Source organism: Salmo salar, chromosome ssa23 (assembly GCF_905237065.1).
Source record: "Salmo salar chromosome ssa23, Ssal_v3.1, whole genome shotgun sequence".
NCBI lineage: Eukaryota > Metazoa > Chordata > Actinopteri > Salmoniformes > Salmonidae > Salmo > Salmo salar.
In genome coordinates this window covers 1,222,523-1,244,892 of record NC_059464.1, presented here as the reverse complement: position 1 = coordinate 1,244,892, position 22,370 = coordinate 1,222,523, and the positions used below count along the sequence as shown (strand labels likewise).

The 22,370-nt window shown below is 43.6% G+C and overlaps 1 protein-coding gene across 3 annotated transcripts in view; it reads right to left on the bottom strand.

Annotated features, from left to right (window-relative positions):
• The window catches only part of LOC106583888 (seizure protein 6 homolog), a 136,078-nt gene extending 114,853 nt beyond the window's left edge, over positions 1 to 21,225 (bottom strand). The window contains exons 1-3 of one of the 3 annotated variants that reach the window (XM_014168513.2): positions 20,710 to 21,225; positions 19,216 to 19,292; positions 17,708 to 17,773 (exon numbers count right to left, since the gene is read on the bottom strand). In XM_014168513.2, coding sequence (XP_014023988.1) covers positions 17,708 to 17,773; positions 19,216 to 19,273 — 124 coding nt within the window. In that variant the 5' untranslated portion in view covers positions 19,274 to 19,292; positions 20,710 to 21,225. Of the gene's footprint in view, positions 1 to 17,644; positions 17,774 to 19,215; positions 19,293 to 20,709 lie in introns of all 3 variants that reach the window. The other 2 variants (XM_014168512.2, XM_014168514.2) reach the window with 2 other exon arrangements.
• Positions 21,226 to 22,370: the final 1,145 nt, after the last annotated feature.

Genomic DNA, 22,370 nt, shown 5'->3' with positions numbered 1-22,370 from the left:
TGGGATGTTTGATTGTTTTCATTACTTTACTGGGAAGCATAGAAGAAGTAGACATGCTATTTATGTTAGTGCAGGGTGAGGTGCACACACTAGACTTCCTACTTGGGTACACCGCCTCAGTGCTAACAGTATAACTCTGGTTCATAGGCACATAATTACTGCATACAATAGCTGTAGGATTAGCAGAGGCATTCAGGGTAGTTAGAGTGACATAGACACCCCTGGAATAATGTACATTTGCAGAAGCATTATGACAACTCAGTGACACAATGGTAAGGATTAACTGAGCTGGGCTTGGGTCATTGATAAGTCATTGTCTCAACGTTGCCTTATAATACTTTGGAAGGACCCAGTAACACAAAGGATTTGGGTGGATCCCATCCTTCGTATAAAACAAGCTTTGTTTCCAGAAGGTATCACAATTGTCAATAAATGTTATACCCACAGAGCTGCAATCGTCTCGTAGCCAGTTATGGAGGGCTAAAAGTCTGTTGAAACGTTCAATGCCATGATTTAGGGAGGGCACAGGGACAGATATTATGGGGCGCTTGTTGGTGTGAAGAAGAGACCCAATCACTTCTTTAAAATCCATCATCAGCTGTTCAGCGCTGCCCTTCATAATGTCATTGAATCCCACATGAAATAAGATACTACAGGTTTAAAATGTTTGGGAGTAGCTTATTGATATTCTGTACCCGTGCTCCTGAATAGCACAACGTTTTTGCTCCAGGGACTGAGACATTTCTCACCATTGAACTGCACAATACAACCCTGCACTAACATAAATAGCATGTCTACTTCTTCTATGCTTCCCAGTAAAGTAATGAAAACAATCAAACATCCCAGAAAAGAGCTAAAAATGGGGGGGATGGAGAAATACACCCATTGAACCTTTCACAGGCCCACGAGAAGCAGGATAGCATACTCCCGCTGCTCACAGCAATAAGTCCAGACCTCCCACAGCAGGCAGTGCCCCATCAGATACAGAGAGAGGGAAAGGAGCTACTGCTGGACGAAGTCGCTGTTGGAGTCAGTGTATTTGGAGACAGCACAGTCGTCGCAGACACAGGCAATCCCAGCGATGAAAGAGAAGGTAGATCAGACACCAATGCAGTGAAGCTATTCCTTATGTCAATCTGCTCCAAACCTCTCACAGACACTGTCAGTTTGTGTAAAGAATTGCAACACTGATGGGTGTTTCACACTCAACAGTTTCCTGTGTGTACCCAAAGGACATCCAGCCACCTTGACACAACTGTGGGAAGCATTGGAGTCATCATGGGCCAGCATTTCTGTGGAGCGTTTGACACAATTTGTTGGAACATACTGCGGGAAACTTATTTGCCCATCCTTATTTGGCCATCATTGTATGTGTTGCACTGATTGAAGAGTCCCTGAGTCAGGCCAGTTCCGTTTTACTGTTATGGGGTTTTCTGTCTTTGTTACCTGTTGACCTACTTTACCGTTTTGTGAATGCCTTTTTAAATGTATTTCACTACTCGTGCTATGGAGCCTCTCTGTGTTAGGATAGGAAGGTTTTCTGTTTATATGCACCGAAGCGGCACAAACTTCAACCTGTGTGGGAGGGGAGAGAGTGACCTTTTTTGGTCATATTTTTTATTTATTTATTTATTTATTGCTTTTTTCATCAGTTTTCTCGGTTATCTTTGCAAATGCTTGGTCTGTTTTCACAACTTTCAATATTTTTGATGGCTAACAATAATAGTAATATTGGAATAGGTAGGCCTAATCCTATAAAGTTTTTATCTTGCAATACTAAGACAATGAATAATCATGTTAAGATGTCTAGGGCCTTCTCCCATTTGAAAAAACTAAAAGCAGATGTATTTTTACAAGAGACTTTATTTTACAAGAGAATTTATGCATTAAAGATCACAAGGCTACCAAACTCCAGGTGCAGTCAGGTTTTCCATTCAGACTTTAACTCCAAAGCCAAAGGGGTTGCAATTTTGGTTAGTAAAATAATACATTTCCCTACTACTAATGTTATTTCAGACAGTAATGGGAGATACTTAATCATAACTGGGACCATTTGGCAGACACCTGTAGTATTGGTAAATGAAAATGCTCCCAATTTTGATGATGTAGAATTTACCAATGGGTTGCTGGGGAAAATACCTTCTCTGAAGACCCATCTTCTGATATTTGAATTATGTTATTAGCCCGGCTTTAGACCGCTCCAACCCCAGAACTATGTCTCCTTCTGCTATGTCAAAGTTCTTCTCAGATTTTATGGTTCAGAATGGGTGTACAGATCCCTGGAGATTTAAGAATCCCTAGGCAAGAGAGTATTCTTTCTTGTCACATGTACACCATTATTTTTTTCATATTGACTTTCTTTATTGATCATAAGTTACTTCCAAATGTCACCTCTTCTGATTATTTACCCATTGTAATTTCTGACAATGGACCTTTAGCCCTCAACATAGTCCTATCAGGACAAACTCGTAATCTTCTCTGTTGGAGATTCAATTCTCTTCTCCTGTCTGACTTCTGTAACGTTATCACCATTTCTATTGATACTTTTACATTACATTACATTTAAGTCATTTAGCAGACGCTCTTATCCAGAGCGACTTACAAATTGGTGCATTCACCTTATGATATCCAGTGGAACAACCACTTTACAATAGTGCATCTAAATCTTTTAAGGGGGGGGGTTAGAAGGATTACTTTATCCTATTCCTTAAAGAGGTGGGGTTTCAGGTGTCTCTGGAAGGTGGTGATTGACTCCGCTGTCCTGGCGTCGTGAGGGAGCTTGTTCCACCATTGGGGTGCCAGAGCAGCGAACAGTTTTGACTGGGCTGAGCGGGAACTGTGCTTCCTCAGAGGTAGGGGGGCCAGCAGGCCAGAGGTGGATGAAGGCAGTGCCCTTGTTTGGGTGTAGGGCCTGATCAGAGCCTGAAGGTATGGAGGTGCCGTTTCCTTCACAGCTCCGTAGGCAATCACCATGGTCTTGTAGCGGATGCGAGCTTCAACTGGAAGCCAGTGGAGAGAGCGGAGGAGCGGGGTGACGTGAGAGAACTTGGGAAGGTTGAACACCAGACGGGCTGCGGCGTTCTGGATGAGTTGTAGGGGTTTAATGGCACAGGCAGGGAGCCCAGCCAACAGCGAGTTGCAGTAATCCAGACGGGAGATAACAAGTGCCTGGATTAGGACCTGCGCCGCTTCCTGTGTGAGGTAGGGTCGTACTCTGCGATTGTTGTAGAGCATGAACCTACATGATCGGGTCACCGCCTTGATGTTAGTGGAGAACGATAAGGTTCTTAGCACTCTGGGAGGAGGACACAAGGGAGTTGTCAACCGTGATGGCGAGATCATGGAACGGGCAGTCCTTCCCCGGGAGGAAGAGCAGCTCCGTCTTGCCGAGGTTCAGCTTGAGGTGGTGATCCGTCATCCACACTGATATGTCTGACAGACATGCAGAGATGCGATTCGCCGCCTGCTTATCAGAAGGGGGAAAGGAGAAGATTAATTGTGTGTCGTCTGCATAGCAATGATAGGAGAGACCATGTGAGGATATGACAGAGCCAAGTGACTTGGTGTATAGCGAGAATAGGAGAGGGCCTAGAACAGAGCCCTGGGGGACAGGGGATAGGGTCAAGTGCAATCCGATCCTCATTTGCTAAGTCAAACGACACCGCTGGTCCTGCTCACACTGCCCTACCCTGTGCTTTGACCTCTTTCTCCCCTCTCTCTCCAGATGAAATCTCGCGTCTTGTGACGGCCGGCCGCCCAACAACCTGCCCACTTGACCCTATCCGCTCCTCTCTTCTCCAGACCATTTCCGGAGACCTTCTCCCCTTCCTCACCTCGCTCATCAACTCATCCTTGACCGCTGGCTACGTCCCTTCCGTCTTCAAGAGAGCGAGAGTTGCACCCCTTCTGAAAAAACCTACACTCGATCCCTCCGATGTCAACAACTACAGACCAGTATCCCTTCTTTATTTTCTCTCCAAAACTCTTGAACGTGCCGTCCTTGGCCAGCTCTCCTGCTATCTCTCTCAGAATGACCTTCTTGATCCTAATCAGTCAGGTTTCAAGACTGGGCATTCAACTGAGACTGCTCTTCTCTGTGTCACGGAGGCTCTCCGCACTGCTAAAGCTAACTCTCTCTCCTCTGCTCTCATCCTTCTAGACCTATCTGCTGCCTTTGATACTGTGAACCATCAGATCCTCCTCTCCACCCTCTCCGAGTTGGGCATCTCCGGCGCGGCACACGCTTGGATTGCGTCCTACCTGACAGGTCGCTCCTACCAGGTGGCGTGGCGAGAATCTGTCTCCGCACCATGCGCTCTCACCACTGGTGTCCCCCAGGGCTCTGTTCTAGGCCCTCTCCTATTCTCGCTATACACCAAGTCACTTGGCTCTGTCTTATCCTCACATGGTCTCTCCTATCATTGCTATGCAGACGACACACAATTAATCTTCTCCTTTCCCCCTTCTGATAAGCAGGCGGCGAATCGCATCTCTGCATGTCTGTCAGACATATCAGTGTGGATGACGGATCACCACCTCAAGCTGAACCTCGGCAAGACGGAGCTGCTCTTCCTCCCGGGGAAGGACTGCCCGTTCCATGATCTCGCCATCACGGTTGACAACTCCCTTGTGTCCTCCTCCCAGAGTGCTAAGAACCTTGGCGTGATCCTGGACAACACCCTGTCGTTCTCCACTAACATCAAGGCGGTGACCCGATCCTGTAGGTTCATGCTCTACAACATTCGCAGAGTACGACCCTGCCTCACACAGGAAGCGGCGCAGGTCCTAATCCAGGCACTTGTTATCTCCCGTCTGGATTACTGCAACTCGCTGTTAGCTGGGCTCCCTGCCTGTGCCATTAAACCCCTACAACTCATCCAGAACGCCGCAGCCCGTCTGGTGTTCAACCTTCCCAAGTTCTCTCACGTCACCCCGCTCCTCCGCTCTCTCCACTGGCTTCCAGTTGAAGCTCGCATCCGCTACAAGACCATGGTGATTGCCTACGGAGCTGTGAAGGGAACGGCACCTCCATACCTTCAGGCTCTGATCAGGCCCTACACCCAAACAAGGGCACTGCGTCCATCCACCTCTGGCCTGCTGGCCCCCCTACCTCTGAGGAAGCACAGTTCCCGCTCAGCCCAGTCAAAACTGTTCGCTGCTCTGGCACCCCAATGGTGGAACAAGCTCCCTCACGACGCCAGGACAGCGGAGTCAATCACCACCTTCCGGAGACACCTGAAACCCCACCTCTTTAAGGAATAGGATAAAGTAATCCTTCTAACACCCCCCCCCCTTAAAAGATTTAGATGCACTATTGTAAAGTGGTTGTTCCACTGGATATCATAAGGTGAATGCACCAATTTGTAAGTCGCTCTGGATAAGAGCGTCTGCTAAATGACTTAAATGTAAATGTAAATGTAAGTGGGCAGGTTGTTGGGCGGCCGGCCGTCACAAGACGCGAGATTTTAAATCAGATTTTAAATCAGACAAGCTGAACCTCTCATTATCTCTTATGGGAATCACTTAACCTGTTAGGGCTAGGGGGCAGCATTGACACGGCTGGATAAAAAACATACCCGATTTAATCTGGTTACCACTCCTACCCAGTAACTAGAATATGCATATACTTATTACATATGGATAGAAAACACCCTAAATTTTCTAAAACTGTTTGAATGGTGTCTGTGAGTATAACAGAACTCAAATGGCAGGTCAAAACTTGAGAGATTCCTTTACAGGAAGTGGCCTGTCTGACCATTTGTTGAACTTCTTTTCCATCTCTATCATTTACTAAGGATCTCTGCTCTAACGTGACACTTCCCACGTCGTCCATAGGCGCTCAGAGCCCGGGAAAAAACAGAATGTCGTCATTCCAGCCCCAGGCTGAAACACATTATCGCCTTTCTCAAGTGGCCGATCAAGGGACACTAGCCGCCCCCGCCTTTGGGATTTTTTCCTCTGTTTGCCGAAAAGGAGATTCCCTGTCGGAATATTATCGCTTTTCTACGAGAAAAATGTCGTAAAAATTGATTTTAAACAGCGGTTGACATGCTTCGAAGTACGGTAATGGAATACTTAGAATTTTATTGTCACGAATTGCGCCATGCGCGTGACACTTCTTTACTATTTCGGATAGTGTCTGGAACGCACGAACAAAACGCCGCTATTCGGATATAACGATGGATTATTTTGGACCAAACCAACATTTGTTATTGAAGTAGCAGTCCTGGGTGTGTATTCTGACGAAGACAACAAAAGGTAATGAAACTTTTATAATAGTAAATATGATTATGGTGAGTGCTAAACTTGCCGGGTGTCTAAATAGCGAGCCCGTGATGCCTGGGCTATGTACTTAGAATATTGCAAAATGTGCTTTCACCAAAAAGCTATTTTAAAATCGGACATATCGAGTGGATAGAGGAGGTCTGTATCTATAATTCTTAAAATAATTGTTATGCTTTTTGTGAACGTTTATCGTGAGTAATTTAGTAAAATGTTAGCGAATTCCCCGGAAGTTTGCGGGGGGTATGCTAGTTCTGAACGTCACATGCTAATGTAAAAAGCTGGTTTTTGATATAAATATGAACTTGATTGAACAAAACATGCATGTATTGTATAACATAATGTCCTAGGGTTGTCATCTGATGAAGATCATCAAAGGTGAGTGCTGCATTTAGCTGTCTTCTGGGTTTTGGTGACATTATATGCTGGCTTGAAAAATGGGTGTCTGATTATTTCTGGCTTGGTACTCTGCTGACATAATCTAATGTTTTGCTTTCGTTGTAAAGCCTTTTTGAAATCGGACAGTGTGGTTAGATTAACGAGAGTCTTGTCTTTAAAATGGTGTAAAATCGTCATATGTCTGAGAAATTCAAGTTATAGCATTTTTGAGGTATTTGTATTTCGCACCACGGGATTCAACTGGCTGTTGACTAGGGTGGGACGTTAGTGCTCCTAATCTCAGTTTGTTACCTGTATAAACGACACCTGTCCACAGAAGCAATCAATCAAATCAGATTCCAAACTCTCCACCATGGCCAAGACCAAAGAGCTCTCCAAGGATGTCAGGGACAAGATTGTAGACCTACACAATGCTGGAATGGGCTACAAGACCATCGCCAAGCAGCTTGGTGAGAAGGTGACAACAGTTGGTGCGATTATTCGTAAATGGAAGAAACACAAAAGAACTGTCAATCTCCCCTGGCCTGGGGATCCATGCAAGATCTCACCTCGTGGAGTTGCAATGATCATGAGAACGGTGAGGAATCAGCCCAGAACTCCACGAGAGGATCTTGTCAATGATCTCAAGGCAGCTGGGACCATAGTCACCAAGAAAACAATTGGTAACACTACGCCGTGAAGGACTGAAATCCTCCAGCACCCGCAAGGTCCCCCTGCTCAAGAAAGCACATATACATGCCCGTCTGAAGTTTGCCAATGAACATCTGAATGATTCAGAGGACAACTGGGTGAAAGTGTTCTGGTCAGATGAGACAAAAAAGGAGCTCTTTGGCATCAACTCAACTCGCCGTGTTTGGAGGAGGAGGAATGCTGGCTATGACCCCAAGGACACCATCCCCACCGTCAAACATGGAGGTGGAAACATTATGCTTTGGGGGTGTTTTTCTGCTAAGGGGACAGGACAACTTCACCGCATCAAAGGGACGATGGACGGGGCCATGTACTGTCAAATCTTGGGTGAGAACCTCCTTCCCTCAGTCAGGGCATTGAAAATGGGTCGTGGATGGGTATTCCAGCATGACAATGACCCAAAACACACAGCCAAGGCAACAAAGGAGTGGCTCAAGAAGAAGCACATTAAGGTCCTGGAGTGGCCTAGCCAGTCTCCAGACCTTAATCCCATAGAAAATCTGTGGAGGGAGCTAAAGGTTCGAGTTGTCAAACGTCAGTCTGGAAACCTTAATGACTTGGAGAAGATCTGCAAAGAGGAGTGGGACAAAATCCCTCCTGAGATGTGTGCAAACCTGGTGGCCAACTACAAGAAAGGTCTGACATCTGTGATTGCCAACAAGGGTTTTGCCACCAAGTACTAAGTCATGTTTTGCAGAGGGGTCAAATACTTATTTCCCTCATTAAAATGCAAATCAATTTATAACATTTTTGACGTGCGTTTTTCTGGATGTTTTTGTTGTTATTCTGTCTCTCTCTGTTCAAATAAACCTACCATTAAAATGATAGACTGATCATTTATTTGTCAGTGGGCATATGTACAAAATCAGCAGGGGATCAAATACTTTTTTCCCTCACTGTATATCCCCCCCCCAAGCAGACACAGATGGCCCTGAAAGAACTTCATTTGACTCTATGTAAACTGGAAACCACATATCCGAGCCTGCATTTATTGTAGATGGGGATTTTAACAAGGCTAATCTGAAAACAAGGCTCCCTACATTTTATCAGCATATCGAATGCGTGACCCGGGCTGGCAAAACCCTGGATCATTGTTATTCTAACTTCTGCAACGCATACAAAGCCCTTTCCCGCCCTCCTTTCGGAAAATCTGGCCTCGACTCCATTTTGTTGCTCCCAGCCTATAGACAGAAACTAAAACAGGAAGCGCCCATGCTCAGGTCTGTTCAACGCTGGTCCGACCAATCGGATTCCACACTTCAAGATTGCTTCGATCACGTGGACTGGGATATGTTCCGCATAGTGTCGGACAATAACATTGATGAATATGCTGATTCGGTGAGGGAGTTTATTAGCAAGTGAATCGGTGTACCCACAGCGTCTATTAAAATCTTCCCCAACCAGAAACCGTGGATTGATGGCAGCATTCGCGCAAAACTGAAAGCGCGAACCACTGCTTTTAATCAGGGCAAGGTGACCGGAAACATGACCGAATGCAAACAGTGTAGCTATTCCCTATGCAAGTCAATCAAACAAGCTAAGCGTCAGTATACTGTAGAGACAAAGTAGTCGCAATTCAACGGCTCAGACATGAGAGGTATGTGGTATGGTCTACAGTCAATTACGGACTACAAAAGGAAAACCAGCCCCGTCGCGGACCACGATGTCTTGATCCCAGACAAACTAAACAACTTCTTTGCTCGCTTTGAGGACAATACAGTGACACTGACACGGCCCGCTACCAAAACCTTTGGGCTCTCCTTCACTGCAGCTAACGTGAGTAAAACATTTAAACGTGTTAACGCTCGCAAGGCTGCCAGCCCAGACGGCATCCCCAGCAGCGTCCTCAGAGCATGCACAGACCAGCTAGCTGGTGTGTTTACGGACATATTCAATCAATCCTTATCCGAGTCTGCTGTTCCCACATGCTTCAAGAGGGCCACCATTGTTCCTGTTCCCAAGAAAGCTAAGGTAACTGAGCTAAATGACTATTGCCCCGCAGCACTCACTTCCATCATCATGAAGTGCTTTGAGAGACTAGTCAAGGACCATATCACTAGTCAAGGACGCAATCGCCATCACACTGCACACTGCCCTATCCCATCTGGACAAGATGAATACCTATGTAAGAATGTTGTTCATCGACTACAGCTTAGCATTCAATACCATAGTACCCTCCAAATTTGTCATTAAGCTCGAGACCCTGGGTCTTGACCCCGCCCTGTGCAACTGGGTCCTGGACTTCCTGACCGGCCGCCCCCAGGTGGTGAGGGTAGGAAACAACTCCACCCCGCTGATCCCCAACACTGGGGCCCCACAAGGATGCGTTCTCAGCCCTCTCCTGTACTCCCTGTTCACCCATGACTGCATGGCCATGCACGACATCAACTCAATCATCAAGTTTGCAGACGACACTACAGTGGTAGGCTTGATTACCAACAATGACGAGACGGCCTACAGGGAGGTGGTGAGGGCCCTTGGAGTGTGGTGTCAGGAAAATAACCTCACACTCAATGTCAACAAAACAAAGGAGATGATCGTGGACTTCAGGAAACAGCAGAGGGAGCAGCCCCCTATCCACATCGATGAGACAGTAGTGGAGAAAGTGGAAAGTTTTAAGTTCCTCTGCGTACACATCATGGACAAACTGAAATGGTTCACCCACACAGACAGCCTGGTGAAGAAGGCGCAGCAGCTCCTCTTCAACCTCAGGAGGCTGAAGAAATTTGGCTTGTCACCAAAAACACAAACTTTTACAGATGCATAATCGAGAGCATCCTGTCGGGCTGTATCACCGCCTGGTATGGCACCTTCTCCGCCCACAACCGTAAGGCTCTCCAGAGGGTAGTGAGGTCTGCACAACACATCACCGGGGGCAAACTACCTGCCCTCCAGGACACCTACACCACCCGATGTCACAGGAAGGCCAAAAAGATCATCAAGGACAACAACCACCCGAGCCACTGCCTGTTCACCCCGCTATCATCTAGAAGGCGAGGTCAGTACAGGTGCATCAAATCGGGGATCGAGAGACTGAAAAACAGCTTCTATCTCAAGTCTATCAGACTGTTAAACAGCCATCACTAACATTGAGTGGCTGCTGCCAACATACTGACTCATCTCTAGCCACTTTAATAATGAAGAATGTATGTAATAAATGTATCACTAGCCACTTTAAACAATGCCACTTTATATGTTTACATAGCCTACATTACTCATCTCATATGTATATACTGTACTATATACCATCTACTGCATCTTGCCTTTGCCATTCGGCCATCGCTCATTCATATATCTTCATGTACATATTCTTATTCATTCCTTTACACTTGTGTGTATAAGGTAGTTGTTGTGAAATTGTTAGATTACTTGTTAGATATTACTGCATGGTCGGAACTAGAAGCACAAGAATTTCATTAGCATTAACATCTGCTAACATTAACATCTGCTAGCATTAACATCTGCTAACCATGTGTATGTGACAAATAAATCAAATTTGATTTTACAGATGCAGAACAGTTATTATTGCATTCACGTGGTACCTACTATGAACATGGAGACAGGGCAAGTCGTCTGCTCACATTCTGAAGAACTTCTTCTCCAGTTATAAGCTGAATCTCCAGAAAAGTGAGTGCTTCCCAATCAGCGCTACAACTCCAGCAGACAGACTTGGCTTTCAGCTTAGCTGCTCTGGTTTCAAATATCTTGGAGTGAACCTAACTCGTTAATTACATTCTCTTTTCTCTGCAAACTTTGCTCCCCTCCTTACGCAAATGAAATCAGATTGTCAGAGATGGGGTAACTTACCAATATCATTTATAGGAAGGATTAATGCTGTAAAAATTAACCCTTTACCCAAATTCCATTATCTATTTCAATCTCTCCCATTGTTTTACCAAGTCAATCAATCAGGCTGTTATCACATTTATCTGGGGAGGAAAGGTACCCAGAGTCAGTAGATCTTTACTTCAGAGATGCAAGTTTAGTGGAGGGCTTGCACTACCCAACTTTTTATACTATTACTGGGCAGACAACTTTCAGAAATTGCCATTCTGGTTACATGCTCCAGATACCCCATGGTGCCACCTAGAGGCACATTCTTGTATTTCTGCTTCTCTTCCTACTTTACTCTGCTCTTTTCTCCCAGCATCCTCCACTCGCTATACTGGCAATCCTGTAGTGCTTTCCACACTTAACATTTGGTATCAGTTTCGACTGCATTTTAATTTCTCCTCTGCATCTACTATGGATCCTATTGATAAGAATAACTTATTCTCCGCTTCCCTAATAGATAATGATTTCTCTTACTAGACAAGTAAATGTATTAAGTCCTTCCAAGACTTATATGTAGATGGAATTTTTTCTAGTTTTCCCAACCGGGCCTCTAAATACTCTTTGCCTCCATCTCACTTTTTCAGTTACCTTCAAATTCGGCATTGTGTCTCCTCCCAATGTTCTGGCTTCCCTGCTCCACCCCCTTGCTAACCCTGGAATGGCATATTGACTCTATTACTTCGACAGAAAGCAGTCATTTCTCAGATCTGTGTATTATGTCATTGGACAAATATTCCACTAACAAAACTAAATCTGCTTGGGAACGGGAAATGGGTGTTGAATTTACACAAGAGTGGTGGGATGAGGCGATTGATAGAGTACGCTCCACTACATCTTGTGCTCGTCTTGGTCTCATACAATTTAAGGTTTTTATATGAGTGCATTTTTCCAAATCCAGATTGTCTGAAATACTGTATATCCAAATGTAAATCATGAGTGTGATAGATGTCATGTCTCAACATGTGATCTTAGTTCATTCAATGTTCTAAACTACAAAATTACTGGGATTCAATTGTTTTTTTAATTATCTGAGGTGCTTGAAATTAACCTGCAATGATGACACTTGGTAGCTGTTTTTGGTATTTCAGAAGACTTGTTCTCCTTGGACCCAAACATGCCGATATTGTTGCTTTTACATCCTTATTGGCTCGACGTATAATTATTTTCCAGTGGAAGTCTGCTCAGCCCCCCTCTACTTCTCAATGGCTTAACGATGTAATGTTCTTCCTAAAGTTTGAGAAAATGAAGTATTCTCTGTTAGAAAATGGCAACCATTTATATCATACTTCAATGACTTGCAGAAGTTCCCCTCTGACGAGATGCTTTAAGGTTTCCAAGTAGTCATTACATTATAGATGCAGTCATCAATATAATGCTATCCAGTACAAGCAAGTTCGTCTGTTTACTGATAATTTATTTATTTATTTCTGTTGCTCCACTTTTTGTATTTTGAATCTGTATTGAGTTGTTTGTATGTGAGCCAATTTTATTTTTCCTGTATTCTTGTTTATTTGTTGTGATATCGCTGTGGAATGTTTTTTTTCTAGGACCGAACTGTGGAAGGGTGTGGGGTGGGTATATGGGGTGGAAGGATTGGGAGATGGTTGGGGTGAGTGGTTGTGAGGGAATTGAGGTGGGTGGACTGAGGAAGGGCGTAGAAGTAAGGAAGGGACTGGGGGGTGGAAGTGTTGTGTGGAGGGAGGAAGGGTGGTTGAGATATGGTAAAATCGTTCTACTTACATTGATGTACATTTTGTACAACTTCAATAAAAATATATACAAACACTTTTTTCCCTCAGCAATCTACACACAATAACCCATTATGACAAAACAAAAACAGGTTTTTAGAAATACCATATTTACATAAGTATGCCATGAGACTCGAAATTGAGCTCAGGTGCATCCTGTTTCCATTAATCATCCTTGAGATGTTTCTACAACTTGATTGGAGTCCACCTGTGGTCAATTCAATTGATTGGACATAATTTGGAAAGGCACACACCTGCCTATATAAAGGTCCCACAGTTGACAGTGCATATCAGAGCAAAAACCAAGCCATGAGCTCGAAGAAATTGTCCATAGAGTGCGGGGACAGAATTGTATCGAGCCACAGATCTGGGGAAGGGTACTGGGGATGCTGTGGGGATGTTTTTCTGCGGCAGGGACTGGGAGACTAGTCAGGATTGAGGCAAAAATGAACAGAGCAAAGTACAGAGAGATCCTTGATGAAAACTTGCTCCAGAGAGCTCAGACTAGGGCGAAGGTTCACCTTCCAATAGGACAACAACCCTTAGCACACAGCCAAGACAACGCAGGAGTGGCTTTGGGACAAGTCTCTGAATGTCCTTGAGTGGCCCATCCAGACCCTGGACTTGAACCTGACCTAAAAATAGCTGTGCAGCAATGCTCCCCATCCAACCTGTCCCACTCATCTTCAATGGCTGTGCGAAGTTGCTGGATATTGGCGGGAACTGGAACACTGTCGTACACATCGACCCAGAGTATCCCAAACACGCTCAATGGGTGACATGTCTAGCGAGTATGCAGGCCATGGAAGAACTGGAAAATGTTTAGCTTGCAGGAATTATGTACAGATCCTTGCGACATGGGGCCATGCATTATCATGCTGAAACATGAGGTGATGGCGGCGGATGAATGGCACGACAATAGGCCTCAGAATCTCGTCACAGTATCTCTATGCATTTAAATTGCCAATCGATAAAATGCAATTGTGTTCGCTGTCCATAGCTTATGCCTGCCTGCCCATACCAAAACCCCACCGCCACCATGGGGCACTCTGTTCACAATGTTGACATCAGCAAAACACTCGCCCACACGACGCCATGCACGTGGTCTGCGGTTGTGAGTCTGCAGACCACATGTATGTAAATTCTCTAAAATGACGTTGGAGGCGGCTTATGGTAGAGAAATTAACATTATATTCTCTGGCAACAGCTCTGGTGGACATTCCTGCAGTAGCATGCCAATTGCACGCTCCCTCAAAACTTGAGACATCTGTGGCATTGTGTTGTGTAACAAACTGCAAATTTTAGAGTGGCCTTTTATTGTCCCCAGCACAAGGTGCTGTTTAATCAGCTTCTTGATATACCACACCTGTCACGTGAATGGATTATCTTGGCAAAGGAGAAATGCTCACTAACAGGGATGTAAACACATTTGTGCCAAAAATTTTAGAGAAATACGCTTGGAAAATTTCTGGGATTTTTCATTTTAGCTTAACTTACTATTGAGAGTTAGAATATCAAATTAAAAATCAAATCAAATGTTATTGGTCACATACACATGGCTAGCAGATGTTATTGCGAGTGTAGCGAAATGCTTATGCTTCTAGATATGACAGTGCAGCAGTATCTAACAGGTAATATCTAACAAATTCCACAACAAAACCTAATACACACAATCTAGTAAAGGAATGGGATGAGAATACATAAGTATAAAATATGGATGAGCAGTGACAGAGCGACTAAGATGCAATAGATAGTGAAGGACACAGTGTACAGTGTATACATATGAGATGAGTAGTGTTCCATTTATTAAAGTGGCCAATGATATCAAGTCTGTAGGTAGGCAGCCGCCTCTCTGTGCTAGTGGGGGCTGTTTAACAATCTGATGGCCTTGAGATAGAAGCTATTTTTCAATCTCTCCATCCCAGCTTTGATGCACCTGTACGGATCTTAACTTCTGGATGGAAGCGGGGTGTACTGGTCGTGGCTTGGGTGGTTATTGTCCATGATGATCTTTTTTGCCTTCCTGTGACATCGGGTGTTGTAGGTGTCCTGGAGGGCAGGTAGTTTGCCCCCGGTGATGCATTATGCAGACCGCACCACCCTCTGGAGAGCCCTGCGGTTGTGGGCGGTGCAGTTTGCCGTACCAGGCGGTGATATAGCCCGACAGGATGCTCTCAATTGTGCACCTGTAAAAGTTAGTGAGGGTTTTTGGTGACAAGCCAAATTGTTTCAGCCTCCTGAGGTTGAAGAGGCACTGTTGCCCCTTCTTCAGTGTGGTGAAGAGGCGCTGCTGCGCCTTCTTCACCACACTGTCTGTATGCGTGGACCATTTCAGTTTGTCTGTGATACGTACACCGAGGAACTTAAAACCTTCCACCGTCTCCACTGCTGTCCCGTCAATGTGGATAGGGGGGTGCTCCCTCTGCTGTTTCCTGAAGTCCATGATCATCTCTTTTGTTTTGCTGACGATGAGTGAGAGGTTATTTTCCTGACACCACACTCCGAGGGCACTCACTACCTCCCTGTAGGCTGTCTCGTCATTGTTGGTAATCAAGCCTACCACTGTGGTGTCATTTGCAAACTTGATGACTGAGTTGGAGGCGTGCATGCTCACCCAGTCGTGGGTGAACAGGGAGTACAGGAGAGGGCTGAGAATGCACCCTTGTGGGGCCCCAGTGTTGAGGATCAGCGGAGTGAAGATGTTGTTTCCTACCTTCCCCACCTGGGTGCGGCCCGTCAGGAAGTCCAGGACCCAGTTGCACATGGTGGGGTCGTGACCCAGGGTCTCAAGCTTAATGATGAGTTTGGAGGGTACTATGGTGTTGAATGCTGAGCTGTAGTCAATTAACAGCATTCTTACATCGGTATTCCTCTTGTCCAGATGGGATAGGGCAGTGTGCAGTGTGATGGCGATTGCATTGTCTGTGGACTTATTGGGGCAGTAAGCATATTGGAGTGGGTCTAGGGTAACAGGTAGGGTGAAGGTGATATGATCCTTGACTAGTCTCTCAAAGCACTTCCTGATGTCAGAAGTGAGTGCTACGGGGCGATAGTCATTTAGTTCAGTTACCTTAGCTTTCTTGGGAACAGGAACAACCATCTTGAAGCATGTGGGGAAGGCAGGCTGGGATAGGGATTGATTGAATATGTCCGTAAACACACCAGACAGCTGGTTGGCGCATGATCTGAGGACATGGCTAGGGATGCGGTCTGGGCCAGCAGTCTTGCGAGGGTTAACACGTTTAAATGTTTTACTCATGTCGGCCATGGAGAAGGAGAGCCCACAATAGTAGAATACACAAGGTGCAATTTTGAAATATAGTTTTGCATCAGCAGTTATCTCTTGTGATGTCAGTTAATGAAAGTCACTGAATTAGCTCAAGTCAGCTAACATTTTTTAGATTGTAAGTTAGCCTTGTGTCCAGCTATCTAAACTTGTAGTAATAATGGTTGAAATACCGACCGGGGGGCCCACGTTGATAACAAGTCACTCTGTCAGATATTATATAAAAAAATGCAAACATTTCTCTACACCCTATCGCAAAATGAGTAGAATTGCATGAAATGATTCATAAAATGTATCAATTTTCTCAACACCCCATTGCAAAATGTGTAGAATTGCAGGAAATGATGTGTAAAACTTAATTTTGCTTAGGGCCCCAAAAGGACTGCATGTGTGGATATGGATACGCAGAACCACAAGCCACTACAGTCCCCTGTGATAAGTTATTTTTTGTGGCCCCCAACCCCATGAAAGTTGCCCATCCCTATTTTAAACATGCACAGTTTTGTCATGTGTGCTGATTGGCCCGCATCTTGGCCCCAACCTACCCTTCTATATATGTAGTTGGTTTTGGTTCATTTGAAAAGGGCTTCACAAATAAAAGTATTACTGTTGTTATTATTAATTAATAGTAGCATATTGTCCACATCCACATACCTAACATGGTCCAAGCACACCAAGACAGTCATGAAGAGGGCACGACAAAGCCTATTCCCCCTCAAGAGTTGCACCATCGAGAGCATCCTGACTGTTTGCATCACTGCCTGGTATGGCAACTGCTCGGCCTCCGACTGCAAGGCACTACAGAGGGTAGTACGAACGGCCCAGTACATCACTGGGGCCAAGCTTCCTGCCATCCAGGATCTATACCAGGCGGTGTCAGAGGAAGGCCCTAACAATTGTCAAAGACTCCAGCCACCCTAGTCATAGACTGTTATCTCTGCTTCCGCACGGTAAGCGGTACCGGAGCGCCATGTCTAGGTCCAAGTGGCTTCTAAACAGCGTCTACCCCCAAGCCATAAGACTCCTGAACATCTAATGAAATGCGCCCCCCCCCCCACCTCTTTAACACCGCTGCTACTCTGTTATCATCTATGCAGTCACTTTAATAACTCTACCTACATATACATATTACCTCAACTAACCGGTGCCCCCACACATTGACTCTGTACCAATACCCCCCTGTATATAGTCTCGCAATTGTTATTTTACTGCTGTTCTTTAATTACTTGTTATTTTTATTTCTTATCCGTATTTTTTTTTAACTGCATTGTTGGTTAGGGGCTCGTAAGTAAGCATTTCACTGTAAGGTTGTGTTTGGCGCATAAAACGAATAACATTTGAATGATATTAATGAATATCAGTATTGATAGAATAATCTAAATCTGCTATTGGTGAGCTATACTACCTGTATTAATTGGGGCATGGCCCAGGTACTCCTTACTCAGAAGGGCTGCATGGATCAGCTCACCCAATGGATGGGGACCAGGACTTGCTGTGGGAGTAGCCTCATGGTCAGGGGTCACAAAGCTCCCACCTAAGAGGAAAGATATATATATATATATAATGACTTGTGGGATGAAAAAAAAAAACTTCAGAGGAAAGGGAGGAATTTAAACTATGATTTGGCAAATTCGTTTCTTTTTTCACAAGAAACATTGCTGCCTCTTTCTCTATCTCTCTCACTCCCACACACACACCAGTGCTGAGCGATTAGAGCTTTTTGAGGTCGGTTCGATTATTTAAAAAAATATCAAAATGTTCGATTTCAATAATTTTTTTAAACATTAGATGTTTTAAATATGTGAGTTGAATGCTGTAACACAGATACATCCATTAATAAAAGTCCCATGATAGTAGTGACTGCCCATGACTGTTTATCATATATTTGTCACGATCGTCGTAGTAAATGGACCAAGGTGCAGCGGGTCAAGTGCTCATCTTAACTTTATTAGTGAACACTTAAATACACAAAACAAGAAACGAACAAACTAACAGTCTTGCAGGCTAAATACAGCAGTGCTAAGAACAACCTCCCACAATCCCCAAAACAAACATACTCGTAATTATAGGACCTTCAATCAGAGGCAACGATATACAGCTGCCTCCAATTGAAGGCCCCAATCCCAAATACCTAAACATAGAATTAAACACCCTAGAACAGACATAGAAAGATACAATGACCAAAACCCCAGAATACATAAATCAAACACCCCTCTACATAAACACATACTCAAAACCATATAAAACAAATACCCCCTGCCACGTCCTGACCAAACTATAATAACAAATAACCCCATTACTGGTCAGGACGTGACAATATTAACCATCAGTTATTCACATTACTTTACTTTACTAAAATATTTCAGTTGTTGTGTATATTACATTTGTTTTATTTGACAACTTATGTAATTCCAAGTCATCATCTCATCTCTATAGAGCTGCTGGCTATGCTGTCTAACAAAGACACTATTTTTGTAGTTTTTCAAAGTAAATAAGCCATACTGTTATGACTGCTGAATGCCAACTATCAATCACTTAGATCATGTACGGTATTTTCAGGTAGAGATACCTCGCAAATAAACTGCTCTCTATATATCACCTCTTGATTGTGAATTCTTCTCTCTTAAGTAGCAGGCGTAAAAGAAACAAAGACCGGACAAGTTTAGCCGCACAATGGATTATGATCCTTGTAGTTAATTATACAATTTTCTGCGGATAACTACGGTATAAAGAAATTTGGACTGTTGTGATAAACTACAATTCCCTACCTCTAAGCACAGTTCGGGCATATGATCTGATTTATCTCTAGAGAAACTACAGTGCACATTGCATTGAGCTCACAGAAAAAAAGCTGAATGACATGAAATTCAAATAATGTAACTGATTTCAGTCAATTTGTTATTTAAAAAACAAAAAATAACCAACATTTCAGTTAATCGCTCAGCACTAACCCACACACACACACACACACGTTACCTGTAGCTAGGTGGAGGATGGTGACAGATAGTGTCACAGCAAGAACTGTAGACACCATGGCTTAGTATCAGAACAGCCTGACAGAGAGTGGAGGGAAACACAAGTGGGGAGAGAAAGAGATTTTGAGGAAGGCAGGGAGAACAGATACAACTTATATGATGGTAAGAATGTAAAGCAAGAGAGCAAAAGGAAAATGCTTCAAAATCTGAGTACATTTCTCAATGCATGCCTTACTGCAGTATTGTACTTTAATCAATCAGAACAACAGCACCAGCAACTACACTGATCATTAAAAACCTACAGTAAAACTGTAGTTTTCTTAAGCTTTAGAGCAGGGGTGTCAAACATACGGAGGGGGTACAATCTGGCTCGCGGTGGTGGTGGACAAAAAAAAAATACAAAAGTACAATTAAAAAAATTATAATTGACCTTTATTTCAACAGGCAAGAAATATAACAAATTTCGGTGCGGCCCTCCGGACCTCACTGAAGACCGAATGAGGTCCCCAGGGCAAAATGTGTTTGACACCCCTGCTTTAGAGAGACAGATATTAAAAAGGTGCAGTCTGTGACCTGGGAATCTGTTCATGGTAATTTACATTTTTGATTCCTAAAGAATATAACATACACATGGGCTTAGCCCAACTGTCTTACTCCATCATAAGCCAAGGTTGTATTGCTCCATTCTTTACAAACAATAAACAAACAAGGTATAGCTTCAAAATGTTTAAAACGGTTGTTTATTTATTTTATGTAACCTTTATTTAATCAGGCAAGTAAATTAAGAACACATTCTAATTTACAAAATGTGTATTAGGGAGGGTTCATTTCCCCAAACCATCCATTCCAAATGTATAAACCCCTCTCAAATTCATAGACTAATGTAATCCACATGACAGTTTAAAACATGTATTTACATGTGTTCACATTATTGTTATTTGTAAACAATTGGGTAATAAAACATTATTTTAGGTTATGATAGGTTAGGGTAAGGTCATGCTATGACAGTTGTGCTAAACTCAAGAGATGTTTAAGTATATACATGGGTATATCAAGCATTTCAATGTCATTGAACATATCCCCATAATCCCATTATGTATATTTAAACCTACAATAAAAGTGCCTTGGTGAAATTGCTCAAAACGTGATATTATTAGCAGTGCAGTATTGTTTATCATTGGTGTTTTTAGTGTTGCCTTCCATCAATATCTCACCATGTAAATCTATCTCACAACAGAACATAAGAGGAAAAGGCTATCACATCCCTCTTCGTTTTCAAAATATCCACAAACTCATTATATTTGCCCGACAATCACTATTCAAAAATGAATAGGCCTAATTTGTATTTGCGTCTGAGAAAAACGGAGTATATTTGTTTGGTTTAAGATCTCATTGCAGGTAGCGTTTGTTGTGCAAGGTGATGGATAAGAAAAAGAGACCTGCGCTTATTATTAGGCCTATGCGTAATAGTTAACAGCGAGGGAAACATACATACCTGGAAAATCACGTCCTGAACTATCCCCCTATTATTATCCGCTTCTCTTACACACTGGTATTCGCGTTTCAGTCAAAAATCTGGCTATTGTTGGTTGAGCTATGTTCTCTTTTACTGCGTTCCTTCGAGTCCCTTACATAAAATACCAGCGCTGACGCTGCGCGTTAAATTTGTTTAAATTATAATTTACTTTCACCCGGCCCTGCTCTTTGTGTGAGTATATAGGGGGTTTTGTGACTACACCCCTCTAATATCCTAATCACTACCATTGATTTTCCCAAATATGTGGAAAGGTATCCTGCTGTCTTCTGAATCCGCTCCCCCTTTGTCCTTGATGGCATGTCTATCCCGCCTCTCTCTTATTTCTTGGCCCCGAAGCAGGCGAGCGGGTGTGTAGAACGCTGGTAGCTGTTTCTACGCGTATGGTTGAAACGTTGGCGTGAGTGAGGGCATTTAAATCGGGAGTAATAGCTCACAGATGCGCCCTGGTGGATGTTCGCAGATTTGCATGAACTTGGTTCTCTTGGCGAAGAGCTGTACACTAACAGTGCTGAAACACTGAATTGACCACACGATAAATAAACAAAGTCTAAAATGAAATACCCTTCGGTATTTTCCGTAAAGGACGATATTCTACTACTACTATGATCGAGTTGCATCGGCTCAGCCCATCAAGACAGATAGACAGTGAAGGACAGAAAAAAAGAGTGACAGTGGTGAGTCATTAGGCTACAATTAAAATGTATTAGGATCCATGCATGCACGCTTACCAGATACCTTTTTAATGGTTGTCTAGAACTGAATGCCCTACACAATATAGCCTGTATATTTAAATGTCGACTATCTTCAGAATAAATAGCCTAGGCTACTCAATGCTTTGCCCCCACCCCCCTCCTCACTATATTTGGACATTCGCCTGGGAACGCTTATTTTACAATGATTTTCATCGACAAAATCACAAGTGAAAGGCTGTGGTGGAAGTATCTGCGCAGTTGTGCTATGTTGTCAATATGTTTACTGAAATGTGCGCTAACGATGATACCTTGTTAATGCACGGGGGGACCGTTCTAGGGGGGAACGTTATTTTTGTGTAAGCCAAAAAAGACCTTCGCTCATACAGTAAATCTAATAGGCCTATGTATTTGGATGTGTGCAAGATGGTAAGCTCAATCAGACAAGTTATAATATGATTCCTCAACTGTTATTTTTTTCTCCTTTATTTTATCAGGGAGACCAAGGTCTCTTTTACAGATGATCCCTGAATTACAGACATTGCAGAAAATACACACAAAATATAAATACAAAATGCAAGCAGAAAGAAAAAAACGGTCATAAAAAACAAACACATTTATAAGTAACAAGGTCCTCAAATCAGCTTTCTGAATTTCCCTAGAGGCACCAGAATATCAAATTTAAGAACATTTTGAAGATAAGGTGCAATAAAACTTAAAGCTGGTTTAGCTAACTCAGTAGAGACCAAAGTAACTTCCAGAGTACCCTGAGACCAGGTACGGCCAGCCCACTTATGGCGGCAGATTGACGATGGCGACATATTCTGAGCTAAACTAACCAAGACGCACCTCCAACACATAAAAACTCACATAATTCTGCCCAAAAACAATGACAATGTCTCTCAACCAGTGGCATATGGACTTTTTATG